General features: G+C 33.5%; 1 protein-coding gene across 1 annotated transcript; it reads right to left on the bottom strand.

Annotated features, from left to right (window-relative positions):
• Positions 1–13,695: 13,695 nt before the first annotated feature.
• Positions 13,696–15,561, bottom strand: LOC126893148 (piggyBac transposable element-derived protein 3-like). The gene is made up of 2 exons (XM_050663100.1): positions 14,635–15,561; positions 13,696–13,704 (listed from the first exon to the last, which is right to left on the bottom strand). The coding sequence occupies exons 1-2, from the start codon at positions 15,559–15,561 to the stop codon at positions 13,696–13,698; spliced, it is 936 nt and encodes a 311-aa protein (XP_050519057.1).
• Positions 15,562–25,645: the final 10,084 nt, after the last annotated feature.

Raw genomic sequence — 25,645 nt, 5'->3', positions numbered from 1 at the left:
CTTCTTAGTAGGATTGTACCAAGGCTCGGTGCTTAGTCCTTATTTATTCTCATTAGTTTTGGACCAGATAACAGCGAAACTACAGGGTAGCACTCCATGGTGCCTAATGTATGCTGATGATGTAGTGTTAATAGGAAATAGTGAATAATAGACTTAGAACAAAAACTGGAACAGTGGAGACAAGCTCTGGAGGAAAAAGGTTTAAAACTTAGTAGGACAAAAACAGAGTATTTGGAATGTTCATCTAAAGATGGAGTTACTACAAATAAAATGGTATCTTTGGATGGTGAACTGATTGTAAAAAGCAATAGTTGTAAGTACCTGGGATCGGTATTACAGAGTAATGAAGAAATAGATGGAGATGCATGCAGTAGAATTAGGGCTGGATAGATTAAGTGGAAAGAAGCGAGTGGTGTGTTGAGTGACAGAAAAATTCCAATGAAGCTGAAGGGAAAATTTTATGAAACAGCCATAAGACCGGCTATGATGTACGGAACTGAATGTTGGACAGTGAAAAAGAAAGAGGAACAACGAATGCAGGTGGCGGAAATGAGAATGCTTAGATGGATGAATGAAGTGACAAAGAAGGATAAAATTAGAAATGAGCATATTAGGGGAAGTCTAAGTGTGGCACCAATTGATGCCAAAATGAGAGGGCATAGGTTAAGATGGTTTGGTCATGTTCAACGTCAAGACGTTAATCACTCAATACGAAGAATAGATGAAGTGCAGATTCCTGGAAGGAGTAGGAGAGGAAGACCAAAGAAGACCTGGGTGGAGACGATAAGGCAGGCCATGTTGGTAAAGGGGATTGACATTGATATGACCCAAGATAGAATTGTGTGAAGAAATGCAATTAGGGAAGCCGACTCCGCATAAGGATAAGGCAAAGAGAATGAGGTAATAAAAGCTTCTTACCCTTAGTGATAGTTATTCTAGAGTACCGGTATGTATTTTCGCATTGAAATCTCCTTTTAAGCTTTCTTTAAGTATACTTATCTTTCTTAAAGTGTTTACGTGGGCAATATATTGAATTCATATTCCTTTTGTCGAAAAATTGGTGACCACGAAAGTAGCCCGACCCTGACTCATTTGCTAAAATAAGTATTATATGGGTCTTCAATAAAAACTGTACTCATACTTAATTGATTGTTGAAAATAATATTATATTACAATTTAGCATACTTTGCAAAAGTTTAAAGTTATATTAAATACAAAATTTGTGTACTTACGGTTTACGAAGATATCTTACAAAATTCATAACTTAAAATTGAGTTAACTAGCTTAATATTGGAAAATATTCGGAGGCTATATTAGAGCAGCTGATATCGGCGAGTATTCCAGGTATGAACTGCAGGTATAAGATTCTGTTTCAATTAAATAGGTAAGAAAAGAAAAGCAACAAAAGCAACGACTAAAAGACGATATTCAAAAAGACGAGGAGATACAAAAAATTGCAAATAGGAGGCATACAGTAGAACTTCTACAACAATTTAGTATTTGAACACTCTATCGGAATAGGCTGTAATGATATGCCTTTAGCCTGGCGTTAGGCAGATCAACAGCATAGAACCGCACGCGTTTCAATACCAGCGCAACCCCACTCATTTCCAATCTACTCCGAGGCATCCAAGCAGGGCCGCCGAGAATGTATTTAAGGAGAGAATCGAAGAAAAATGATCAGTCTTGCGGCGATCAAGCTCTAGACTCCCTAGCTAACCAGTGTAGTGAACAGGTAGGCCAATCTGAGTGGTGGAACTGTGTAACGAAGATATGCGGCGCTCGTAATTGAACAGGATCCGTGTAGTCGTGGAGTGAACGGCTAACGCCAGCTCCAATTCGGAGTTGTATGGATGTATGTATAGTTATTCATACTTTGATTGTGGGAGTGTTTGCGCTTACATAGGAGTGAAGTGTGTGCGACACTGTGCGTGATTGCTTCTTCTTATATTCCATTAATTGCATTTTCTACTACTACTACTATCGGCTTACAGCGTTCTCCGACGCCTTCCGACTCCCAACCGCCATTATTCTCTGTTTAACCATAGAGTTGGAAGGATTTCTCTTTCCTCTATTTCTTTTTCAATTCTCTCCCTCCAGCTTCTTCTCGGCCTTCCTCTTTTTCTTCTCCCTTGTGGTGTCCATGCCAAAATATGTTTAGGGATCCTACCATCTGGTATTCTCTGTACATGGCCGTACCATATTAGTTGTTTTGTTTTTATGTCATCAATTATTGTATGTGTGACTCCCATCAATTCTCGTATTCTCTCATTTGGTATCCGATCTCTTCTTGATTTGCCTGCTGCTCTTCTCCAGAAGTCCATTTCTGTTACTAGTAACATTTTCTCCGTTCTTTGTTTCAGTGGCCAAACTTCACTGCCATATGTGATTATACTTTTAAGTATGCTATTGTATATGAGCTGTTTGTTCGCTTTAGATATTGTCTGGTCCCACAGAATGCCGTTCATCATGGATATGGCTTTCCTACCCTGTAGGTTTCTGTCTTTTATAGCAGCGTCGAGTGTTCCATCTTGAGTTCTCCCTCTTGAGATCTTCATGCCCAGGTACGTGTATTCATCGCAGTGTTTAATTTGTGCTTCTTTCTTAACTGCGAGACTTGCAAGGTTCTTGCTGCAAGACCAAGTCCGGGAGCGCAATACCAAAACCAAGACCAAGACCAGGTGTATTGGCGCAAGACCAAGACTGTCTAAGCCTCGTCTTGTTCTTGCATTTGGGCAACACTAGATACCATCTTTGAGCCTCCATATTTCAGCAGTTCCAGTTTTATGCTGCCTAGATTCCCTAGTTTTGCTGCTTGGTTATTTTTGGCTTTCTTTAGGGCTTTACTTATATCTTCCTCTCTGATTTCGGCTTCCTCCGTTATTATTTTCACAAGGTCTGGTGAGATATAGTATTTTCTTTGCATTTTCTTTTGATAGTAATAAATACAATTTTACTTCTCTTTTGCAGACGCCCGCCAAGGGAGCTTTTTCCGGAACGGGGAAAGGAGAGAATTATATTTTATTTTGTTATTTTTAATTTTGAACTGTATATAAATATCCTCAATATATTTATTTTATTCTAACCTGTGTTTTACTGAGTCTGTTGTCCTGAAAGGCGTCACAAACTGGCACCCGAGCAGACTGAACAGAATATGATAGCAAATGAACGAAAAATGGACCGCAACATAAATACTTGAAGAAATATTTCTGTTACACATACAGAATTTCTGTCCACAAGAATAAATATTTGGAGAAATACAGTGACGACTTGGAAGAGATGATTAAAAGGAAAAAACCTACGAACGACAGGACCCCAGGTACACGTTAAGAATATGTTACCATCAGACAACAAATGAAGCAAATAATAAGGCTCGAGAAGAACGAATACTGGAAGAGAATGTGCAGATATAGACAACACGGAGGGTGTAACAGATCAATGGATGTATGGAAAAAATAAGAAACATCAGAAGTAATAAACGAAGTAAAAATATTATACAGATAATTACATCAAAGGAGTAGACAAAGCATTACCGAAAATTATTGCAGAAGAATGGTCTGGACTATATCTCACCAGACCTTGCGACAATAATAACGGAGGAAGCCGAAATCAGAGAGAAAGATATAAGTAAAGCCCTAAAGAAAGCCAAAAATAACCAAACACCAGAACTAGAGAACATAAAACTAGAACTTCTGAAATATGGAGGCGCAAAGTTGGTATCTAGTGTTGCCCAAAGGCAAGAACAAGACAAGACTTAGACAGTCTTGATCTTAGTCTTGCGCCAGTACACCTGGTCTTGGTTTTGGTATTGCGCTCCCGGTCTTGGTTTTGCTATTAATTAAATATTACTTTAGATCTTGGAACAACGTAACAGAGTAGGTACATTTAAAGCTTGAATTAACATAGCCATAGTAAAGACTAACCAAATTAATAAATGTGTAAACAGCTGACACTGGAGAATAACAAGGATTAGATGAAAAACAATTATTATATCAGAGTCGAAGGAAAGCTCAATAATTGAGAATGAAGTTTAGTGATGTCGAAAAAGTAACTACTTGTTACTTTATACTCGTTACTATACAGTACCCTAAGTACCGACTATTAAACGAGAATTATAATATCATTATTGAAAATAGAGAAAAAAATTGAAACACATAATGAACTTTATCGACTTGGAGAAACATACGATAGCGTGCCCAAGAAACGACTATGGAAAGCGATGAGAAGAATGCACGTTAGAGAAAGGGGTAAAATTAATACAAAGTCTGTATAACAAGACAGAGGTGCAAATAAAGGCCTTAAAGAGGGACGTGGTTTATAATCTGCATTTTTTAACATATACATAAGATTAGACTTTGAAAAACTGAATGAATATATGACATGCACTTCTCTTCGCAGATGACCAAGTCGTTTTTGAACAAGACAGGTAGGACATTAAATATATAAAAAGGAAATCAAAGGAAGAATATCAGATAAAGTAAAGAAACACAGACGTACTCACAATAATTTAATTTACTTCGACGACCGGTTTCGATCTCTACAATATACAGATCATTTTCAGGTCGGCGTTACAAGTAGTTAAATGCTACAATTAAAGAAAGCCAGAGTTAGAACATTGTCTGGTTGGGTTGTATCGAAATGCTGATAGAAAGTCAAAACTTTGAAAGGTATGTAAATGTTGACATATCAGAACAACAAACAAATACATACGTATGCATACACATGAGCAAACAGGTACTCATAAGCACCCACACGCACACAGATGCCTGCGGTTTATGACTATTTGTTAAATTACATTAAACTTTAAAAATTTTTAAATTTTTTTTAATTGAATTTTGATCTACTTACATGCCGTTACAAGGGATGAGTTGTAAGATCAACAATAACATTTTTAAAAAAGTCCAGATTATGCTAGTAGGGTAGTCAGGTGAAGGACTGGGTAGGCGGGAATGCTTCGTAGGTCAAAACACAGTGAATTTGAATGGATCCTGAAGGCAGATGTGTTATGTGAAACAGAGATGGATGTATTAGCTATGAGAAAGACAACGTTTGAATGGAAAGTTCGTAAATCAGCTAAAGTGCTGATTGACTCTGTGTATGCACTTGTACGATTGTAACGGTCTTTGCTCTTATAAGTTTTTGAGCTACGGGCAAAGGTCGAAATAAGTAAAAAGACAAATAGGAATCAGTTGTAAGATTGTGTTGTTCTCAGTCGAAGGACCGAGGGATGTCAGTTCGTGTGTATCAATATAGGTGCCTAACACTAGAAATTCTATTTAATGTAGAGAAATATGGGAAATTAATTAATTTGATACAGATAGGTCAAGTTAAATTATTGGTTAAACTGGAGATTATTAAAGGTGCTCTGAGAAAGGGGGTGGGTGGTTTGTTTAAGCTATTGTATGTTGGTGTATATTCAGAAAATAATGAATTAATAATTACAGGGTGTAGGCACTTACATTAAGACGTTTAAAATAAATAAATAAATTAACATAATACAAGACACAAAACACATAGAATTTATCACAACTACACAGACAAAACATACAAATGGTTTAACATTTGGTAAGGAGTAGCACTACATTTGTTGAATTCACTGAAATAATTGATTTTTTAAAAAGTCTCAAACTTGGTTTTTTGTATTAATTTTGAGAAGGAATATTGGCTGACATTGACAGTGTTAAGTCAGATAAAGGTTAGTTGAAATGTCAAGTTCCTGTTCTCAGAATTTTGTTAGTGGTTGCCATAATATTTGTAACAATATTTATTCTTGTACATTTCATATTAATTGGATTTTGACTTAAAGCTGGCAACCACTAAAAAAGTTCTGAGAAGTAGAACTTGACATTTCAACTAACCTTTATCTGACTTAACACTGTCAATGTCAGTCAATGTTCCCTCTCAAAATTAATACAAAAAACCAAGTTTGAGAATTTTTAAAAAATCAATTATTTCAGTGAATTCAACAAATGTAGTGCTACTCCTTACCAAATTTTAAACCATTTGTATGTTTTGTCTGTGTAGTTGTAATAAATCCTATGTGTTTTGTGTCTTGTATTATGTTAATTTATTTATATATTTTAAACTTCTCAATGTAAGTGTCTACACCCTGTAATTATTAATTCATTATTTTCTGAATATACACCGTCATACAATAGCTTAAACAAACCACCCCCCCCTTCTCAGAGCACCTTTAATAATCTCCAGTTTAAATATTAATTTAACTTGACCTAAAAAAAAAACAAATGTAATAGAGAATGCGGAAAAATCCTCTTACGAATAATTCACAAATAATAATAATTTGATCTTTTGATCACTGAGTGTGTTTCAAAGAACTACATTTTTGTTTTTAACTTGACCTATCTGTAACAAATTAAATAATTTTCCAGATTTCTCTACATTAAATAGAATTTCTAGTGTTAGGCACCTACATTGATACACGCGAACTGACATCCCTCAGTCCTTCGACTGAGAACAACGCAATCTTACAACTGATTCCTATTTGTCTTTTTCCTTACTTCGACCTTTGCCCATAGCTCAAAAAACATCTAAGAGCAAAGACCGTTACAATCGTACAAGTGTATACTCAGAGTCAATCAGCACTTTAGCTGCATTTACGAACTGTCCATTCAAACGTTGTCTTTCTCAGAGCTAATACATCCATCTCTGCTTCAAATAACACATCTGCCTTCGGTATCCATTCCAATTCACTGTGTTTTGACCTACGAAGCATGCCCGCCTACCCAGTCCTTCACCTAGCTACCTGTATAAACTTCGGGCTAATCAATGATGATTGACCATATTTTTGAATTAATCATTTTAATATAAAAACTTCATTTGCAAAAAAGGATATATTTTGAGTTTGATTGCTGCTTTACAAGAGTTATTTTTCTAATATTATTTTTCAGTTGTTAGCGTCAACGTATATTATATTATTATATATAGCAACATGCAACATCCATCATAGAATCAAAGCTTACATTAAAAAATATAACAAAATAAATTTTATAAAATATCTAAACATACCGGCCCCCTTGAAAGGACGCAGTTCTTTCAAAAACGTACAGAACTAACAAATTAACATACAGAACAAAAATAAAATTAACAGTCTATTGGCAAAACACATACACGATTGAGTGCTCTTTCTGTTTCATTACCACGCACTCTAACAGTCACAACTCTAGTAACTCCATCTGGACCTGGATGATGCGTTTCTGTCACTCGTCCAAGAGGCCATTGAAGTGGAGGAGCCCTGTCGTCTTTGATCAACACCAGAGATCCTAGCTTTAACATTTGGTGGCAATTAGATCTCCATTTCTGACGCATTTGTAGCTCGTACTCTAGTTGCCATCTTGACCATAGTTGTGGAACCATTAATTGTATAGATTGCCATTTGTCGAGAGGGTTCTCAGGAACATGAGTAATATCACACTCTGGCAACATAGTTAAGGTACGTCCAATGATAAAGTGCGCCGGCGTCAAGGCAGTGCTATCATCAGGATAGCCGGAAATAGGACAAAGTGGCCTAGAATTCAATATACCTTCCACCTGATGTAACAATGTACTAAATTCTTCAAAAGTCAAAGATCGACAACCCATTACTATTTTTAGATGAGACTTAATACTTTTTATTCCCGCTTCCCATAAACCCCCAAACGTTGGAGAATTTACTTGCTAAAAACGCTTCAGTGGTAAGATCTGACACTAACTCAATGTATACAGCCTTAGTACACATGCAAATAAAAATACACATAAAATCTTTGGTTAATTTAGCACCTCTAGTTTTGCGATCCTTGATAAGGAAAGGACCACCATAATCAGTACCTACATTTTGAAAAAGTGAAAAACTATTTACCCGATTCTGGGGCAACTCACGCATTAAATAGTTTAAGGGTTTTGGCTTAGTTTTAAAGCAAGCTATACATTTATTTATAACATATTTACAGCAGCTACGAGCTGAAATAGGCCAGTATTTTTGCCTCAATGAAAATATTAACTGTTGAACACCACAATGAAGCAAACGTTCATGTTCATTTAATAAAATTCTCTTTTTGTTAAAACATGATTATTTGGTAAAATTATTTGGTGTTTGCTGTCAAACGGAATATTACTATTTCTTAAATGTCCACCAAACTTTAGTAACCTTTCATGAATAAAAGGATTCAAAGAAATGAGTTTACTTTTATTTGGTATTTCTTTATTATTCATTAGACTCTTGTATTCTAATGAAAAACATTCTCTTTGAACAGAATTTATTGCTAATGCTAGAGCTGCTTGAATCTCTTCTGGTGTTAGTACACCAGTCTTTCTATTTGATTTATTATTAACTTTACGATTATTACAAAATCGTAAAATATATGCTAAAATCCTTAAAAATTTTTTCAATGAAGAAAAATGCTCTAACAAATAGTTAACTAAATTAAAGTCATTAACAGCAACACAAGAAACAACCTTTGTCTCCGGTACATTCTGACATTGTTCAGGATTTAAAATATTCAATTTTTTACTACCTTTAAGAAGCCATTCTGGTCCAGACCACCAAAAATTATTATTCATTAAATTATCTACGAAACTCCTCGTGACAACAAATCTGCTGGATTGTGGTCTGGTCGAACATTATTCCAAGGAGTAATATTAGTAAAATTTTGTATCTCTTGCACTCGATTGGCAACAAATTGTTTCCATTTACTTGGATCGCCCCTAATCCAACACAAACAAATTGTGGAGTCAGTCCAACAATAAATACCATTCACTGGAATACATATAAAATCCGAAACCTTTTTTATTAAATTAGCTAGTAAAACTGTCGCACAAAGTTCCAATCTAGGCAGACTTAACAATTTCAATGGTTCAACCCGTGATTTTGCACATAACAAATTACATATATAAGTTCCTGAAGACATTAAACATCGTATATAGATACAGCAACCATAAGCCCGTGTAGATGCATCACTGAAACCATGTAGTTCAATATTAATATAATCTGATATACTAGCATGACGTGGTATTTTTAATTCATTCAAAGAATTTAAATTAATATAAAATTCTAACCAAATTTTAATAAGGTCTTGCGGTAACTCTTGATCCCATTCAAATTTTCTTTTCCACAAATCTTGCATAATTAACATTGCATTTATTACAATAGGACCTAATAGTCCTATAATGGATCGTATATCTGACAAATTACCGACAGAATAGAGCGTTTATTCCATTGAAGTGGTTCAATAGAAAAATCAATATTTATTTTATATCCAATAAAATCATTCTGTGGATCCCAATAGATCCCTAACATTTTATTTGGCTCACCTAATGAAAGTACAGCAACATCTAAATCATTATTAATGTTAAAATCTTTAACTATATTTGGTTCATTACAAAGCCATTTTTGTAATTCAAACCTTGAATCAGATAAAACTTTCGAAACATCTTTCTGTATCTTTATTATTTCCTCTTTGGTATCTGAGGAACTGAGCAAGTCATCCATATAGAAGTCGCGCTTAATTATTTTTGATGCTAATGGATAATCATGCTTATTATCTTCAGCAACTTATATAAAACTCCTAACAGCCAGATACGGAGCAGATGCGGTACCGTATATAACAGTATTTAACTTATAACATTTTAGTTCTTCATTTGAGTCTGCACGCCAAATGATTTTTTGAAATTGACAATCATCTTCGTCCACTAAAACTTGACGATAAATTTTTGATATATCACCGCTTATAACATTCTTGTGTAGACGAAACCTTCGAAGAAATGAAAATATATCTTGTTGAAGAGATGGACCTATATATTGAACATCATTTATAGACAGACCCGAACTTGATTTTGCAGAACCATCAAAGACTACACGACATTTAGTCGTTAAACTAGAATGTTTTACCGCAGCATGACGCGGTAAAAATATTCGTTATCATTGTTAAAATCCGTCTCCGACATATGTCCCAATTCCATATACTCATTCATAAAAGTAACATACATACTCTTCAAATCTTTATTTTTTTTAACCTTTTTCCAATAAGTCAAATCTATGCAATGCCATAGTTTTAGAATCCCCTAATTCATTTATTGTATCTTTAAATGGGATTTTAATTACACACCTTCCTGAAGATTTCTTGCTATCCGTTTCCTTAAGATAATTTTCGCAAAACATTTCTTCATTTGACAATATTTTCCTTGACGAACCCAATTCTTCAATCTCCCAGAACTTTACTAATTGATTATTTATTGATTTATTATAAGAATTAACATAAAAAAATGTATGCGAATTTTTAGGTCCTAGGGAATTAAGGTATAAATTTCCAGCAATTATCCAACCAAATTTTGTATTTTGCAAAATCGGCATATTTGGAACTAAAGATTTTTTACCTTCTAACAAAACAGACCAAAATATACCCGAACCTAGCAATAAATCTATTTCATTAGATACATGAAAGTCTGGATCTGCCAACTCTAAACCTAAGGGAATTTTTAAATAATTTTTATTAAAAGACCTAATCGGTAACTTTCATGTAATATTGGGAATAACCAAACAATGAGTATCCATAATAAAATCTCCTTGGCAAGAACTTATCGTGATAATCGCTTCTTTATTAATTTTTGCTAGCGCCTCTCCAACACCCTTGATCAAATGTTCTACCTTTTGACATTTTAAATCTAGTACCACGACAAACAATGGATTTATTTCCATTTACAATGCGAACTAAGAACGTCGATAATATAACCTCAGAAATCTCTTATGAGCTGGCAACGTCTTTTGAAACATGAAGAGAAGAGCTTAGATGACGCTGATCGCTGTCTGAGCGATCAATAAAGTTATCGATTATGTCGATATTTGGATTCGATCCTGTTCGATGTTGATTCGGATCGATTGAATCAGTAGTAACCATATTTCTAGGAACATTTGCGTTGAGATTATTTAAATGCAATAATGAATTATGCTATTTATGACATTTTATACAATTTTGCAACTTGCATTTCCATGTAGGATATGAATTCCTTAAACAATTTAAACACAAATTTAATCTTTTAGCAGCCGATATTCTGTCATTTATATTTAATTTTAAAAATGCATCGCATTTATATATCGGATGATCATTTTGCCAAAAGTAACATTTGACACTAGACTGACGGTCAATAGAAGCAAAACTTCGAGAGATTACATTGCGAACCTTTGCTTTATTATTTGTGTAACCAGAAGATATTTGAAGCATCTCTAACATTTGACATGTTTCCTTTAAAAATATATTTAAATCTGTCATACTGTGTAAGTCATTTTCATGTTTGAAACATTCCCATTCCCTTCTGGTGGTAGCATCAAATTTAGAACACATTATAAATATTATTATGCTATCCCAACTTTGTGTGTCTAAGCCTAAACTATTTAATGACCGTAAATGTTTAGTGACATTATCAAGTAAATCTCTTAGTTCAAGATGAGACTCGTTATTAATACCAGGATGATCAAAAATTGCTTTCAAGTGGTTGTGAATAATAAGTTTTTTATTCTCATAACGCTCTGTCAACATTTGCCAAGCTATTTTATAATTTATTGACGAAACCTCTATAGATTTTATTATTTGTTGAGGACCAGCTTCAAGAGAAGATCGCAAATAATAAAATCTCTGAATATCTGTTAAAGAAGCATTATTATGAACCAGTGCCAGAAAACAATCTTCATATTCGAGCCACGAGTCATAGTGCCCGTTAAAACTACATAGAATAACAGGTGGTAACTGAGCCAATGCCTGAAAACTATTACTATTATTAACCCCTTGATTTGAATCACTATACTATGAATTGATACAATATCTGTATTATATTCTTTAAAATTATCGCAAAATGTTTGCATATCACTAACAAGTTCAAAATACGAAGCCTCAAAAGTATTAATTTCATTCTCATTATCCTTACTCTCCTGTAGTTCGTCAATTTTTTCTTGAATTACACGAAACTCTTCATACAAGGGTAAAACTTTGCTTAACCTAAACTCTACATCTGCGATCAATTTTTTAGAAACATCATCCTTATCAATTTTATCAAAATAATTCTTAAACCTTGTAAGTTTACCTTTAACTACTCCCCTTTTTGCTTTTAAACTCTTTAACTCTTGTTCAGCCATTGTTGCACAGATGAAAAAATACAATGAATCAAAAGTCACCTACCATGTAGGGTTTTTTAAACCTCAAATCGACATCGGCTTCCTTAGCACTGAATGTCGTAATCTTGTGTGAACCTTTTCAAATGGACATCGGATTCCTTCCGGACACCTCCCGGTGTAAACCTTATTTACTGCAAAAATTTTCTTTATCCGCTCGAATTGGACCAATATATTTATGTATAAACTTCGGGCTAATCAATGATGATTGACCATATTCTTGAATTAATCATTTTAATATAAAAACTTCATTTGCAAAAAAGGATATATTTTGAGTTTGATTGCTGCTTTACAAGAGTTATTTTTCTATTATTTTTCAGTTGTTAGCGTCAACCATAGCAACATCCATCATAGAATCAAAGCTTACATTAAAAAATATAACAAAATAAATTTTATAAAATATCTAAACACTACCCTACTAGCATAATCCCTACTAGCTACCCTAGTAGCATCCCTTGTAAAGGCATGTAAGTAGATCAAAATTCAATTAAAAAAAATTTCAAAATTTTTAAAGTTTAATGTAATTTAATACATAGTCATAAACCGCAGGCATCTGTGTGCGTGTGCGTGCTTATGAGTACCTATTTGCTCATGTGTATGCATACGTATGTATTTGTTTGTTGTTCTGATATGTCAACATTTACATACCTTTCAAAGTTTTGGCTTTCTATCAGCATTTTGATACAATCAGACAATATTCTAACTCTGGCTTTCTTTAATTGTAGCATTTAACTACTTGTAACGCCGACCTGAAAATGATCTGTATATTGTAGAGATCGAAACCGGTCGTCGAAGTAAATTAAATGATTGTGAGTACGTCTGTGTTTCTTTACTTCATTTAAAGTGAACTCACATATGCAACCCATTCAACATTTGAAGAATATCAGCTATGGGGACCCAAGATAAATACGTATAAGACTGAATACTTATATATTGGATCCGAGGTTGCAGATTTGAACTTAAGTTTAGAAAAAGAGACCATTAAGAACTGTAATATTTTTAAGTATTTAGGGTAAATGATAAGTCGAGATGGTACTTGTATGAAAGATATAGAAATGAAAATAGCACGAGGAAAACAAGCCAAAAAAGCACTCATGGTGTGATATGGAACAACACTCTAACCAACGAAAACAAAAAAAAAAAGGGAAACATCACTTACCTTTCATTCAGTTGCCATTAAATTGTTATAATGTAATCAACTAAATTTACATCCCACATTATGGGAAGGCCAATAGCTTACCTAAGGGCATAATTATTTTTTATTTATATACATCGAGTTTTAAACAAGTCTTTTAATGCCACTATTTTTTTTTTGGCTTTAACCCTTACACTCCCCAAACAATGTAAGTTGACATATAAAGTTGTTCAGTCTATTTTTCAATTTATATGGAAACAAAGAGATATACTAATTTTTTTCAGAATTTTGCTATGTCACTTTGACAGATTTTATTGATACTCACGATTGTGTTTCCCAGGAGTATATTCATGACATGCACAATTGTGTGACTGACACATTTGTGAGTATTGGGAGTGTATGACTACTCCCCCTAGAAAACAAAACAAATAAATTACAACATTTTACAACCTTTATTAGTAATATTAAGTACACATATTGTCATTTATTACAAATGTTAATAACTAGTATATTTTTAACATATTATTTGTTGTGAAAGTAAAAAAAAACAATTTTGATTTTTGCTCATACAGAGATTAACTTTACATTTGCTACATGAAACTCTTGACCTACTCTTACAGGATTCCAATCTGCAACATAAAGGATTTTTTAGATCTTCCAAGACAGGCCAGTGATTAAAACCATCATATCTTTTGTCAGTGCAAGGTAAAGGTGACGGTCTCATTTTCTTTGGACGAGGGACCTCATGTTCATCTTCTGTGTCCACGTTTTCTGTATTTGGACTTTTCGTTCCACATAACAAATAATCTGCTAGTTCTAAGCGAAAGGATAATAAATCTTTAATATCTTTTGATTTGTATTTGTTACTTCGGCAGTCGCGACGGTATTCCATCCAACTGTTAACAATAGCTAAATCAAATAGATGTAGGATTACCTTTAATGTCCATTTGCGATTTTTGAAGAAAGTTCTATAACACTCCATCATCTGATCGCAGATATCAACTCCACCCATCTTTTCGTTGTAAATTTTAATTACGTTTGGACATGGAACTTCTACACGACTAGTATTAGTTTTATTTGATGGTTTGACTAAATGTGTGGGTTCTTGGCCAAAAGTCGTAGATGCCATTAAAACAGATTTATTATATTTCCATTTAGTGATACATATCTTCTGATCACTGCTAACAGCCTTCTCAGAATCGCCTCTTTTCATCTGATTATCTGTTTTAAATTTAAAACGATTGTTCATAATAGTTCCTGTGCCATGTATTTGTAGCTCAGATAATTTGAGCAACAAAGGTATCGTCGAAAAATATCTGTCGAAGAATACAAAGCTATTAACCGGTAACGTTTCCACTAGCCTCAGGATGACTGACAGTCCGAGTCCCAGTTCTTTATTTCTTAAATTGGTACTTGTTCCTTGATATATTTCAAAATCTAGGACAGCACCATCACTTTTTGATAAAACGAAATTTTTTAAACCCACAGGTCTTGGTTTATTTTTTACATATTGCCGAAGAGCACATCGACCGAGAAACGGAATGATCTGTTCGTCTATTGACAATGCAGCTTCAGATTCTCTCTTTAGTTCCCGACATCGGCTTCTGACTAAATCGATCATTGGCTGAACTCTCCACAGACGATTATTTTTTTTAATTTCTTCTGTTACCGTGCATACATCCACAATATGAAGATTGACTCTCAAGAGGTACAACCTATCTCTTGGAATTGCATCCGCAATTACAGGAAGTTTAAAGCGACTGCTCCAATATAAATGAATTCGAGGGCATTTTAAACAACCCATCACTGCATGGATCCCAAAATTTTTTTTTATTTTTTCAGGAGTTACTTTGGGTTTAAGTTCCCTTCCGTGTTTTTGTAAATAAAATTGTGCAGTACGTTCTGCACACAGTTGAAAAAATGAGTTTCCTAAATACTTTTCAAAGTAACACCATGGTGTTAAAACTTCAGTGGGATCTGGAAGTATTGTTTCGGGTATATTTTCATTTTTAAATGGATTAGTTCTACCCCAATTTAGCATTGATGATTTTTGGAGATTTTGTACAGTACTGGGAACTGCTAAATCATTTTCGTCTCCACTTTCATCAGATTTATCACTTTCTTCAATCTCATTATCTTGTACAGACAAATTCTCCTCTTCAGACGGTACCCAATCATCATCATCATCTCCGAGTTCAATTTCCAAATCGGAATCAATTTCATCCAGCAGTTCGTAGATTTCATCTGGATGAGCAGCCAGTCTCGCCATGTCAACTTTTCTAGTTGTTCCTGAAAAAGAAACCCTTGTTACCAGTTTTGTTCACTGAATCATTATTTATTTTTTTTTGCATTGTTACACCATTTACTCCCGGCCTACATAAACGTGAAACACTTCAAAACTTACATTGACACCGCTCACTCCTAGCCCTCACAAACGTGTTGTTCTTCAAAACACGTTTGTGGATTTGTAACCTCAAATTAGTATTCAATGGTTTTGTCTAAATAGGTAAACATACACAATTTGTGACGACTATCCACCAAAATAAATATTTTAAAACAAATAAAAATGTGCACTTACGTCTAGAAGCCATATTAACACACTTGACAATAAGTCGTTACCATTCACTGAACAATATCATACGGATCTAAGCAAATTTTCGGTAATCTCCCGCGACAATATGATAGACACGTACACCCACTATCGTGTCGTAGAGCAGCAACTGGTGCAAAATGATATTTTAAACCTAATATCACTTATAAATAAGACGCTCACAATTGTGAGTGTATGGAGCGTAAGGGTTAAGGTAGAACCCACACAGCCAGATATAAATTTTGTAAAACAGAGTGCAAGGATTTGACACAAGGATTACACTCTTCTCGCCCAGGGGTCGATCAGGGCATTTTATAAACGATCAAAGGTAGGCCTCGGATAGATAGGGTACATATACATTAAGGAAAGACATAAGGTAGCAGCAAAAGGTATTATTAAATTTGTATTTTTGTTATTCTGACGAAATATAACAAGCAATCGTAAATTTTTTTTCTGTTTAAAGCAAGAGGATACATTATGTTATATGGGCTTTCAATGTTCAATTGTAGAAGTTTTCTGAACAGCTCAGTTGATTGAGCCCTATATTTTTGGCAATCAAAAAAGATGTGGCCCAGGTCACCGATTTTATTACAAGCTTCACAGAGATCACTCTCAAGTATTTTGATTTTATGTAAGTGTACTGGATAACATGCATGACCAAACTTCATTCTACTAATAGTGGTTATGCTTTTGCGATTGCAATCGAACTTATTGTACCACGGTTTTTTCCTCAATTTGGTTTCTAGTCTGGTGTAACGTGTTGGATTTGTAAAGGTGTATTCTTGCCACAAGTAGGACCATTTTCTCATCATTTTATGTTTTGACATGTTTATTTGTTCATCCGTAGTTAATTGGAAATTTATCTGTTCCCCCATTTCTATGCTTTCTTTGGCAATTTTATCTGCAATTTCATTGTTTGTTATTCCTACGTGTGCTTTAACCCAGAAGAATTTTATAAATTTATTTTGATCTTGTAATTTTTTAATCATTGTTTGAATGTTAAAGATAATATCATTTGTTGTGTGTGAGTTGGATTTTAAAATTTTAAGAACTGAAAGTGAATCGGAGAAGATAATGGCATTCTGTTTCTCTTCCTGTTGTACATATTCTAGTGCTTTTAGAATTGCTATTGCCTCGGCTGTGTAGATAGATGTGTTTTTATGTAGCTTATAGCGTTTTGTATACGTTTAGGTATTACGAACGCACAACCTGTGCCGTCAGTGTTTTTTGATCCATCAGTGTATATTGTGACATAGTTTGGATGTTGGTCTAAAATTTGATTAATAACTATGTTATTAGATGATGCTAATTCAGAGTAATGGGGTATATTCACATCACATACAACAAAGTGAACAAAGTAATCGATCTCTACCTTTGTTTGTGGTTGTAGGGTCACGTTTCTTAATGCTTCACAAATAGGAGGAGAGTTCTTATGTATCCAAAAAGGCTTAGTTAAGTCATATTCGTTTAACTTGTATATGCTACTAATGAATGGTGAATTTTTCTTTAGTGATTTAATAATCATTTTTTTAGCCAAAAATGATTTTCTCAGTTCTAATGAAGGTTCGATTGCTTCAGCTCTTAATGGTTCAACTGGTGTAGATTTCATTGCTCCCAGACATATTCTAAGTGCTTTGTTTTGTATAATGTCCAGCTTTCGTAGATTGGTTTTATTGGCCGTTCCATAAAGTATACAACCACAATCAATTATTGATCTTATGTAAGCTCTATAGAAAATTAATGCTGTTTGAGTTTCTGCTCCCCACCAAGTTCGCATGATGGATTTTAGGAAGTTTAGTCCTTTGTTACATTTTATCTCTATTTGTTCAATGTGTGGTTTCCAGGTCAGTTTTCTGCCTAATATAAATCCTAAGTATTTGGCATTGCTATCCACTGGAAATTCTATTTTATTGATTTTAATTTTCTGCATTGGTTTCACATTATGCCTGATGAAAATAACGGCTTTGGATTTTTCAGCGGAGATTTGTAGCCCTAAATCATTTATGGATCTTAAAAAGAGTTCTGTGCTGGAGTTTAAACGATTGATGCATTCACCGAGGTGTTTGCTACGTGTATAAACAACAAAATCATCGGCATATTGTATCATAGTTGCTGTACTTGAACAGATACTTGTGGCAACCCTAAATTTGCAGTTTGGTATTTCGCTGGACAGCGATCACATCCTCTGAGTCCTACTTGCCTGTTTATATAAAATTTGCATATGGTTTTAGCAACTTCTTGAGGTATTTGTAATTGTATCATTTTTCCCGTAGAATGAACCAGTTGACATTGTTATACGCACTTTTAACATCTAGAAACATCGTGCCATTTTAATAATTTTCAGTTAAACATATTTGTATGTCTGTAACTAAGTGTGTCACCGCATCAATGGTGCCAAACCCTTTTTTAAAACCGTATTGTGTGGTTGGCAGAGAGCCAGTTGTATTTAACCACCATTCCAGTCGGTTTTTAATTATTCTTTCAAAAATCTTGAGTAGTAATGCAACTACATACCATTTAAAGGATTTTCACCCTGGTATTTCTTTGGTGGCTCAGCTGGCAATCAACCTGACTAATATAACACTGATGATGATTTTGTAAAAAAATCGAAAACGTTCAGTTGTAATGTGGCCCTTCAAGGGGATTTTAATAAAAAAATTTAATAAAAAAATTGTATACATTTTACAAAGGATTTTCTCCAATAAATTTTTTTTAAAGGATCTTTCAGAGCATAGTGTTGAATATAACCCTATATGGAGCGGAAGTATAGCCAGTGACAACGTAATTCTTTATTGTTTTAATTTTTTGTTTCGTCTGTTGTTTATAATTCTCAGGATTCTGTCAGACATCCATTTCTGGATCCGTTTAGTAATAGTTTTATATCTTTTGTTGCTTCATACATGCTGATTTTGAATTGATTAGAATTATCTTCGATAGGGTCTTGAAAAAATAATGATTTCAATAGACTTGCAGGTATCACATTCAGTCATGTAAAGCATTATACAAATTTATTTAAAACATTTAATTTTCGGGCTCAAATAAAACATGAAGAAGTTATTTCTCAGTCCGATTTTAATATTTAGTTATAAACATAAATCTGCCAAGAATGTGAGGTATTTTTTTGTTTTCATTTAATAAAAAGTATTGAAACATTTTTTAATTAGATTGGTATTGCCGATTTAAAATGCCGCAAGAGATACCGACATTTTTTTCCTAATTCAAACAACTCACCCTTGTTGTTTTGTAGCATTTTTCGTTCGCATGCAATAGCCATTGCTCCTTTTTGGAGGGTATCGATTGCCAGGAGAATTATCCATATTTCTATCCTCATTCGAAGTGTAACTTGTAAACCACTGTAATTTCAACCACCTGTTACACGATGACGTGCATTTCCCATTTAATTTTATATTTTCCTATTTTCAATATGTGTCCATAAAAGAAGCGAAAAATAGTGGCAGATTGTAGCTCTAAATAATTCTTCACAAATGTTATTTTTGCTTTTCAATGGGAATATGCTTTTTTATTACCCCAAAGCAAGGTGTAGGTTGGGGAGGTTCTACTTTATTACTTCTATCAAAAACAAATCAAAATGAGACACATAAAACTGGGTTATATTTGAAAATTTATTATTTAATACCACAGCTGGTGTACTTATAAATCTTGGCGTATAAAACACTCAAGATTCGTTTAATACTTGGTTAGTTGAAGACCTTAAAGTTACAAAAATAGGATCTAAGAGATCTAAGATAGGAGAAATAAATAAACTTCATAAATATCCAGAAACCCTTCATCTAATTTGTGAAATGTATACTTGATATTTTCAAATTCGAACGACAGAAAAATAAGCCCAAAGAAAGACAACAATTTAAGGAAATACCTAATAAAAATTGGAACATGGAATGTAAAAAATTCTTACGGACAGACAGATTAAAAAACTTAGATCAAATAATGGAAAAATATAAAATATATATTCTTCATTATCATCAGTCAGCCTGAAATGTTCACTGCTGAACATATGCCTTTTCTTCGTGTTTCCAATCTAGTCTATCTTACGCCGCTCTGATCCAGTTTCTATTTAGTCTACGCCAGTCCATCGTGTATGTGGTCGACCGACTCTTCTCTTGCCTTCCCTTGGTCTCCATGTCCAGTAACCTCTTTATCGCTTCATGCCAAAATAGCCAAAAATTGGTTGCATTGCTCCTGTAGTGATCCTTTTCCAAGTTAACATACACCTATTCTAACTTGGCAATACCATACTGATGACGACTATTAAGTCAGAAACACATGTCTATGGTTGCATTCCATCTTATGCATATTTTGTTTTTTTTTTTCATCCTTATTACGAGACATACCGATATGTACTTACTACCTTGATTCTACTATAAACTTGCATTAACCTCTTATTGTTATTTGATTGTTTGAAACGTTCTAAACGTTTGGCAGTCCTTTCCTCAGATAGCTGTAGCTTCCTTCGTGGATGTGTTAGTTGTTGCTCTCGAATCCTGAGGGACTTCTAATATTACAGCCACAAATTGGTTACATTGCTCCTGTAGTGATCCTTTCCCAAGTTAACATACACCTATTCTAACTTGGCTATACTATACTGATGACGACTAATAAGTCAGAAGCACGTGTCAATGGTTGCATTTCATCTTAAGCATATTTTGTTTTTTTTTTCATCCTTATTACGAGACATGCCGATATGTACTTCCTACCTTGATTCTACTATTAACTTGCATTAACCTCTCCTTGTTATTTGATTGTTTGAAACGTTCTAAACGTTTGGCAGTCCTTTCCTCAGATAGCTGTAGCTTCCTCCGTGGATGTGTTAGTTGTTGCTCTCGAATTCTGAGGGTCTTCTAACATTACAGCCAAAAATTGGTTACATTGCTCCTGTAGTGATCCTTTTTCAAGTTAACATACACCTATTCATATTTCATATTAACATACCCTTTTCAAGATTGGATCGAATGGAACAGAACAACTTAGAACGGGATCCTACAACATTCACCAGAAATAATACGAGGAAAATATCAATACCATATATAAAAGGACTATCCGAGAAACTTAAAACAATAGGAAATAAATTCAACATTTCAACAACATTCAAAACAACAAACACATTGAGATCTATTCTATCTAAAACTAAACCTAACAATGATCAAGAAAGAACAAAGAATTGCATTTATAAAATACCTTGTGAATGCGAACAATTTTATTTAGGTGAGACATCAAGACCATTAGACGTTAGAATAAATGAACATCAATCTTATATTAAAAATAGAGAATTTGAGAGATCTCAAATATGTCAACACGCATGGGATAATGAACATAGAGTTCAGTGGAGAGATTCAAGTATAGTCTTGAAAGAATCAGATAGTAAAAAGAGAAAAATCAAAGAAGCGGCTCTAATTATGCTAAATGAAACCAATTGTGTCGCAAATTCCTCGGTAGAATGCAGTAGCATGTGGTTACCCATACTGAAAGAGGAAGTCAATAGAAAGAAAATACCAAGATTAGTAAGTCAATAATATCGAGCTAGTACATATTTTATATTTTAGTATTACTTATATATCTAGTATTATTAATATTATTTATAATTTAAACATGTTACAAGTCAGAATTTGGTATTATTTTTTGAGAGTAAATTAATGTAAGACCAAATACTTACGATGTCGGGATAGTATCACAGGGTTTTTCCTGGTTTTCCCTTGTGATTTACTATGAAGTCTCTAACGCGAGAATTTTACTGTCGTTGCATTTGGTTGTATTTTTAAAGACATATCACATGCTATAATTTTTTATGACGGATATTCTTGAGTTGGGGTTAATTTCATGTAATCGAATGAACTATCTTTCAGTAAGTCGTCCCAGAAACGCAACTCATAAATATTGGTAATATCATTTTAAAGTCTTCTACTTTATAATGTATAATATATGTCTGAATTGCCAATATAAATGAGTGAGATTAAATAAATTATTAGAAGAATTTTTTTGCTTAGCAACAACACTTTAGTTTATTTTAGTAATATTTTGTATTTTGACAACGGCACCCGATTTGGGCGTCGAAACGTTAATAAAATTATTTTTTTCATTTTAATTGTGGCTTATTTCCCATATAAATAATTAATCATAAAAATGCCACAAGGAAATAGCTTCAGAACAACATACACCTATTCTAACTTGGCTATACTATACTGATGACAACTAATAAGTCAGAAACACATGTCTATGGTTGCATTCCATCTTATGCATATTTTGTTTTTTTCATCCTTATTACGAGACATGCCGATATGTAATTCCTACCTTGATTCTACTATTAACTTGCATTAACCTCTACTTGTTATTTGATTGTTTGAAACGTTTTAAACGTTTGGCAGTCCTTTCCTCAGATAGCTGTAGCTTCCTCCGTGGATGTGTTAGTTGTTGCTCTCGAATCATGAGGATCTTCTAACATTACCGCCACAAATTGGTTACATTGCTCCAGTAGTGATCCTTTCCCAAGTTAACATACACCTATTCTAACTTGGCTATACTATACTGATGACGACTAATAAGTCAGAAACACGTGTCTATGGTTGCACTTCATCTTATGCATATTTTGTTTTTTTTTTCATCCTTGTTGCGAGACATGCCGATATGTACTTCTTACCTTGATTCTACTATTAACTCGTATTAACCTGTCCTTGTTATATATATTATATAGATCTACGTTCGTGAGTGTATTGAGGAAGCAGCAAAACAATTCATCATAACTTCAAATCTTAGTTTTAGCAGATATATTTTATTTATTGCCACAAAAATCCCGTGTTCATTAGATTCTCATAAATAAATTTATAAAGCCGTTGGAATAACGATGAAATACCAAATTTGTCGGATAAGACGTTTATGATTAAGTATATACCAAGGCTCTCTGACAACCTATATTAGATTTTAGTGGGCATGAGATAAATCACGATAAAGATGGGAAATAAAATATGATGATTTACAGAGCATTCTATCGATTTGAGTCCCAGATTATTATTTTTAATTTCAGAGAATGCAATGAAAGTTATTGTAAAAAAATATGAAAAAAACAATTTTTAAGAAACGCTTTTCTTTAGTTACAAGTGACTAAAATTAAAAATATTATAAAAAAAATCAACGAAAAAGCAAAAATAAAAAAAATTCGAAAGAATCTAACACATTCGTCAAAGAAAAGCGTGGCACGTCTTCATCGAATAAACAGTTTTCGCCCCACGCTTTTCTTTAACGAATGTGTTAGATTTTTTCGATTTTTTTTATTTTTACTTTTTGGTTGATTTTTTTATGTTTTTAATTTTAGTCACTCGTAACTAAAAAAAGCTTTTCTTAAAATTTTTTTTTTCATATTTTTTTATTTTTTTACTTTTTAGTCTAACACGTTTCAAATATTAACATATATCGTCATGTTTATTAAAATATGTATAAAACATGTGATGTACTAACATAAAAAGTAGTCGGAATCGGCAAACATTTTGAAATTTTATTTTTTATTTTATGAAGCATAACGTAAACAATTAACGTAAACAAGTGAAATTATGTATAGTTCATATCATTAGCTACAATCCGTAAAAGTTTCAAGTTTTTACATTGTAAAAAACAAGAGAATTTAAGCATTTTGCATTAAAATCGTTTTTTTTTATTTAAACAATCAATAAACAAAAAAAAATTATTGACTATTCGTGTATTGTTCCTACGAATGCCTATGTCTGCAAAAATTTTCATTCATTTGCATTGGAGAAAAGGCAGTCAAATTAACGTCCAAAGATTTGACGCAAACTATTGAACTAAATAAAAACGTTTAATAATGAAATTTGGTTAAAAATTCGGTAATAAAATTCATTTTACGCATATTTACTCTACTAGTAAAATTTTTTATATCAATTTTCCCATAGGTTGTTTAACAAATTAATATTTTTCACATACATAGTAAAATAATCCGCGACAATTACCTAGTTTTGACAGCCCACTATTACGTTTTCAGGTAGTTCTCAGACATCCACAAACTAAAAAATGAACAATGGCAAATTACCGAAAATCGAGAAGAAATAACAAACATAAATAGTTTCACATCAAAGCATGCAAAAAACAAACGATTTTTTTAAAGATTTCCGGAGTGGAAATCGATACGTCAATAACAATTATAAAATGTAATCTTCATTACAGTGCATTGTGGCTTAATTCCATATAAATATTATTATCATCATCATCATCATCATCATCATCATCATTCTCTTTGCCAGTATTTCTATGCGGGGGCTTCTTCCCTAATTGCATTTCGACATAAGTTTATATCTTGGGTCATATCAACAGCAGTCCCCTTTACCAACATGTCCTGTCTAAGCTTCTCCCCAAGTCTTCTTTGGTCTTCCTCTTCTACTTCTTCCAGGATCCCGCAGTTCAGAAATTTTTCTTATTGAGTGATTACCGTCTCGATGTTAAACAGGACTAAACCATCTTAACCTATGTTCCCTCATTTTGGCATCAATTGGTGTCGGTACCCCGTCAAAATAGCCCCGTCAAAAAAGCTCCGACAAAATAGACCCGACATAATATCCTGCACACAAAATAGCTCCGACAAAATAGCCTGTAGACAAAATAGCCGCGGAATAATAGCCCGCTGACAAAATAGCCCCGACAAAATAGCTCCCTGCAGAATTCATAATGAAATAAACCCTTAAAAATAGATTTTTTCGGAAATGGTAATTATCCTCTATTCAGATGTTTATCTTAACCAGATTAAATAAAAATGGTCTTTTCAGAGAACTCGAGTCCAGTCTTCTCTGCCTCTTGGAAGTTTGAACATTTAATCTAAGCGAAAATCAATGTTTATTTGTGATATAAATTTTTTTCTGTTTTCGGGAAACAGGAAAATGCATTTTAAATTAAATCAGTTACATACATTCTTCTTTTTTTGTCAAATAATTTAAATTAAAAAAATTTTTTGGACACCTTGTATAAATAATTATGTAATTGTTTATATTACTAAAGAGAATTAAATAACCTTTCAAATGAGCTAGCACACGACCCCTATTCTCATTTAAAAAAATCATCGATTACGTCATCACGCAAAGATGGATGACGTCACTAGTATGACATATATAACAGAATATCGTAATTAAAAAAAATCGATCTATTTCAGGATTTTTCCTCAACGTCGCGGGTTTACGAAATAACGAATTTATTCCTTCCATTTGCACCATACTCTAGCTGAATTGCCAATATGAATGAGTCATATTAAATTAAATTATTAGAAGAATTTTTTTACTGAGCAACAATATTTATGTTTAATTTATTAATATTTTGTATTTTGACAACGACGTCCGAAGTGGAAGTTGAAATGTTAATAAAATATTTTTTTAAGTAAATTGTGGCTTATTTCCCAATTAGAATAGTAATTTAAAATAAATGGTACTCCGTTAATATGTAAAACTTTTTATTGGAGGTGTTTTCTAAGAGGCAGTTTTAGCCGGGGCTATTTTAGTCGGGGCTTTTTTGACCGGGGCTATTTTGTGTGCGATCTATTTTTCGGGGCTATTTTTGTTGCGGGCTATTTTGTCGAGGCTATTTTGTGTCCGGGCTATTTTGACGGGGCTTTTTTGACGGGGCTGTTTTGACCGGGCTATTTTGACGGGTCACGATTGGTGTCACCCCTAGACTTCCAATAATACACTCATAATTCATCTAAGCATTCTCATTTCTGCCACTTGCATTCGTTGTTTCTCGTTCTTGTCAACTGCTC

Source organism: Diabrotica virgifera, chromosome 10 (genome assembly GCF_917563875.1).
Source record: "Diabrotica virgifera virgifera chromosome 10, PGI_DIABVI_V3a".
NCBI classification, from domain to species: Eukaryota; Metazoa; Arthropoda; class Insecta; order Coleoptera; family Chrysomelidae; genus Diabrotica; species Diabrotica virgifera.
Note: the sequence above shows the minus strand (reverse complement) of the source record. Positions and strands in the feature narration are given on the sequence as shown.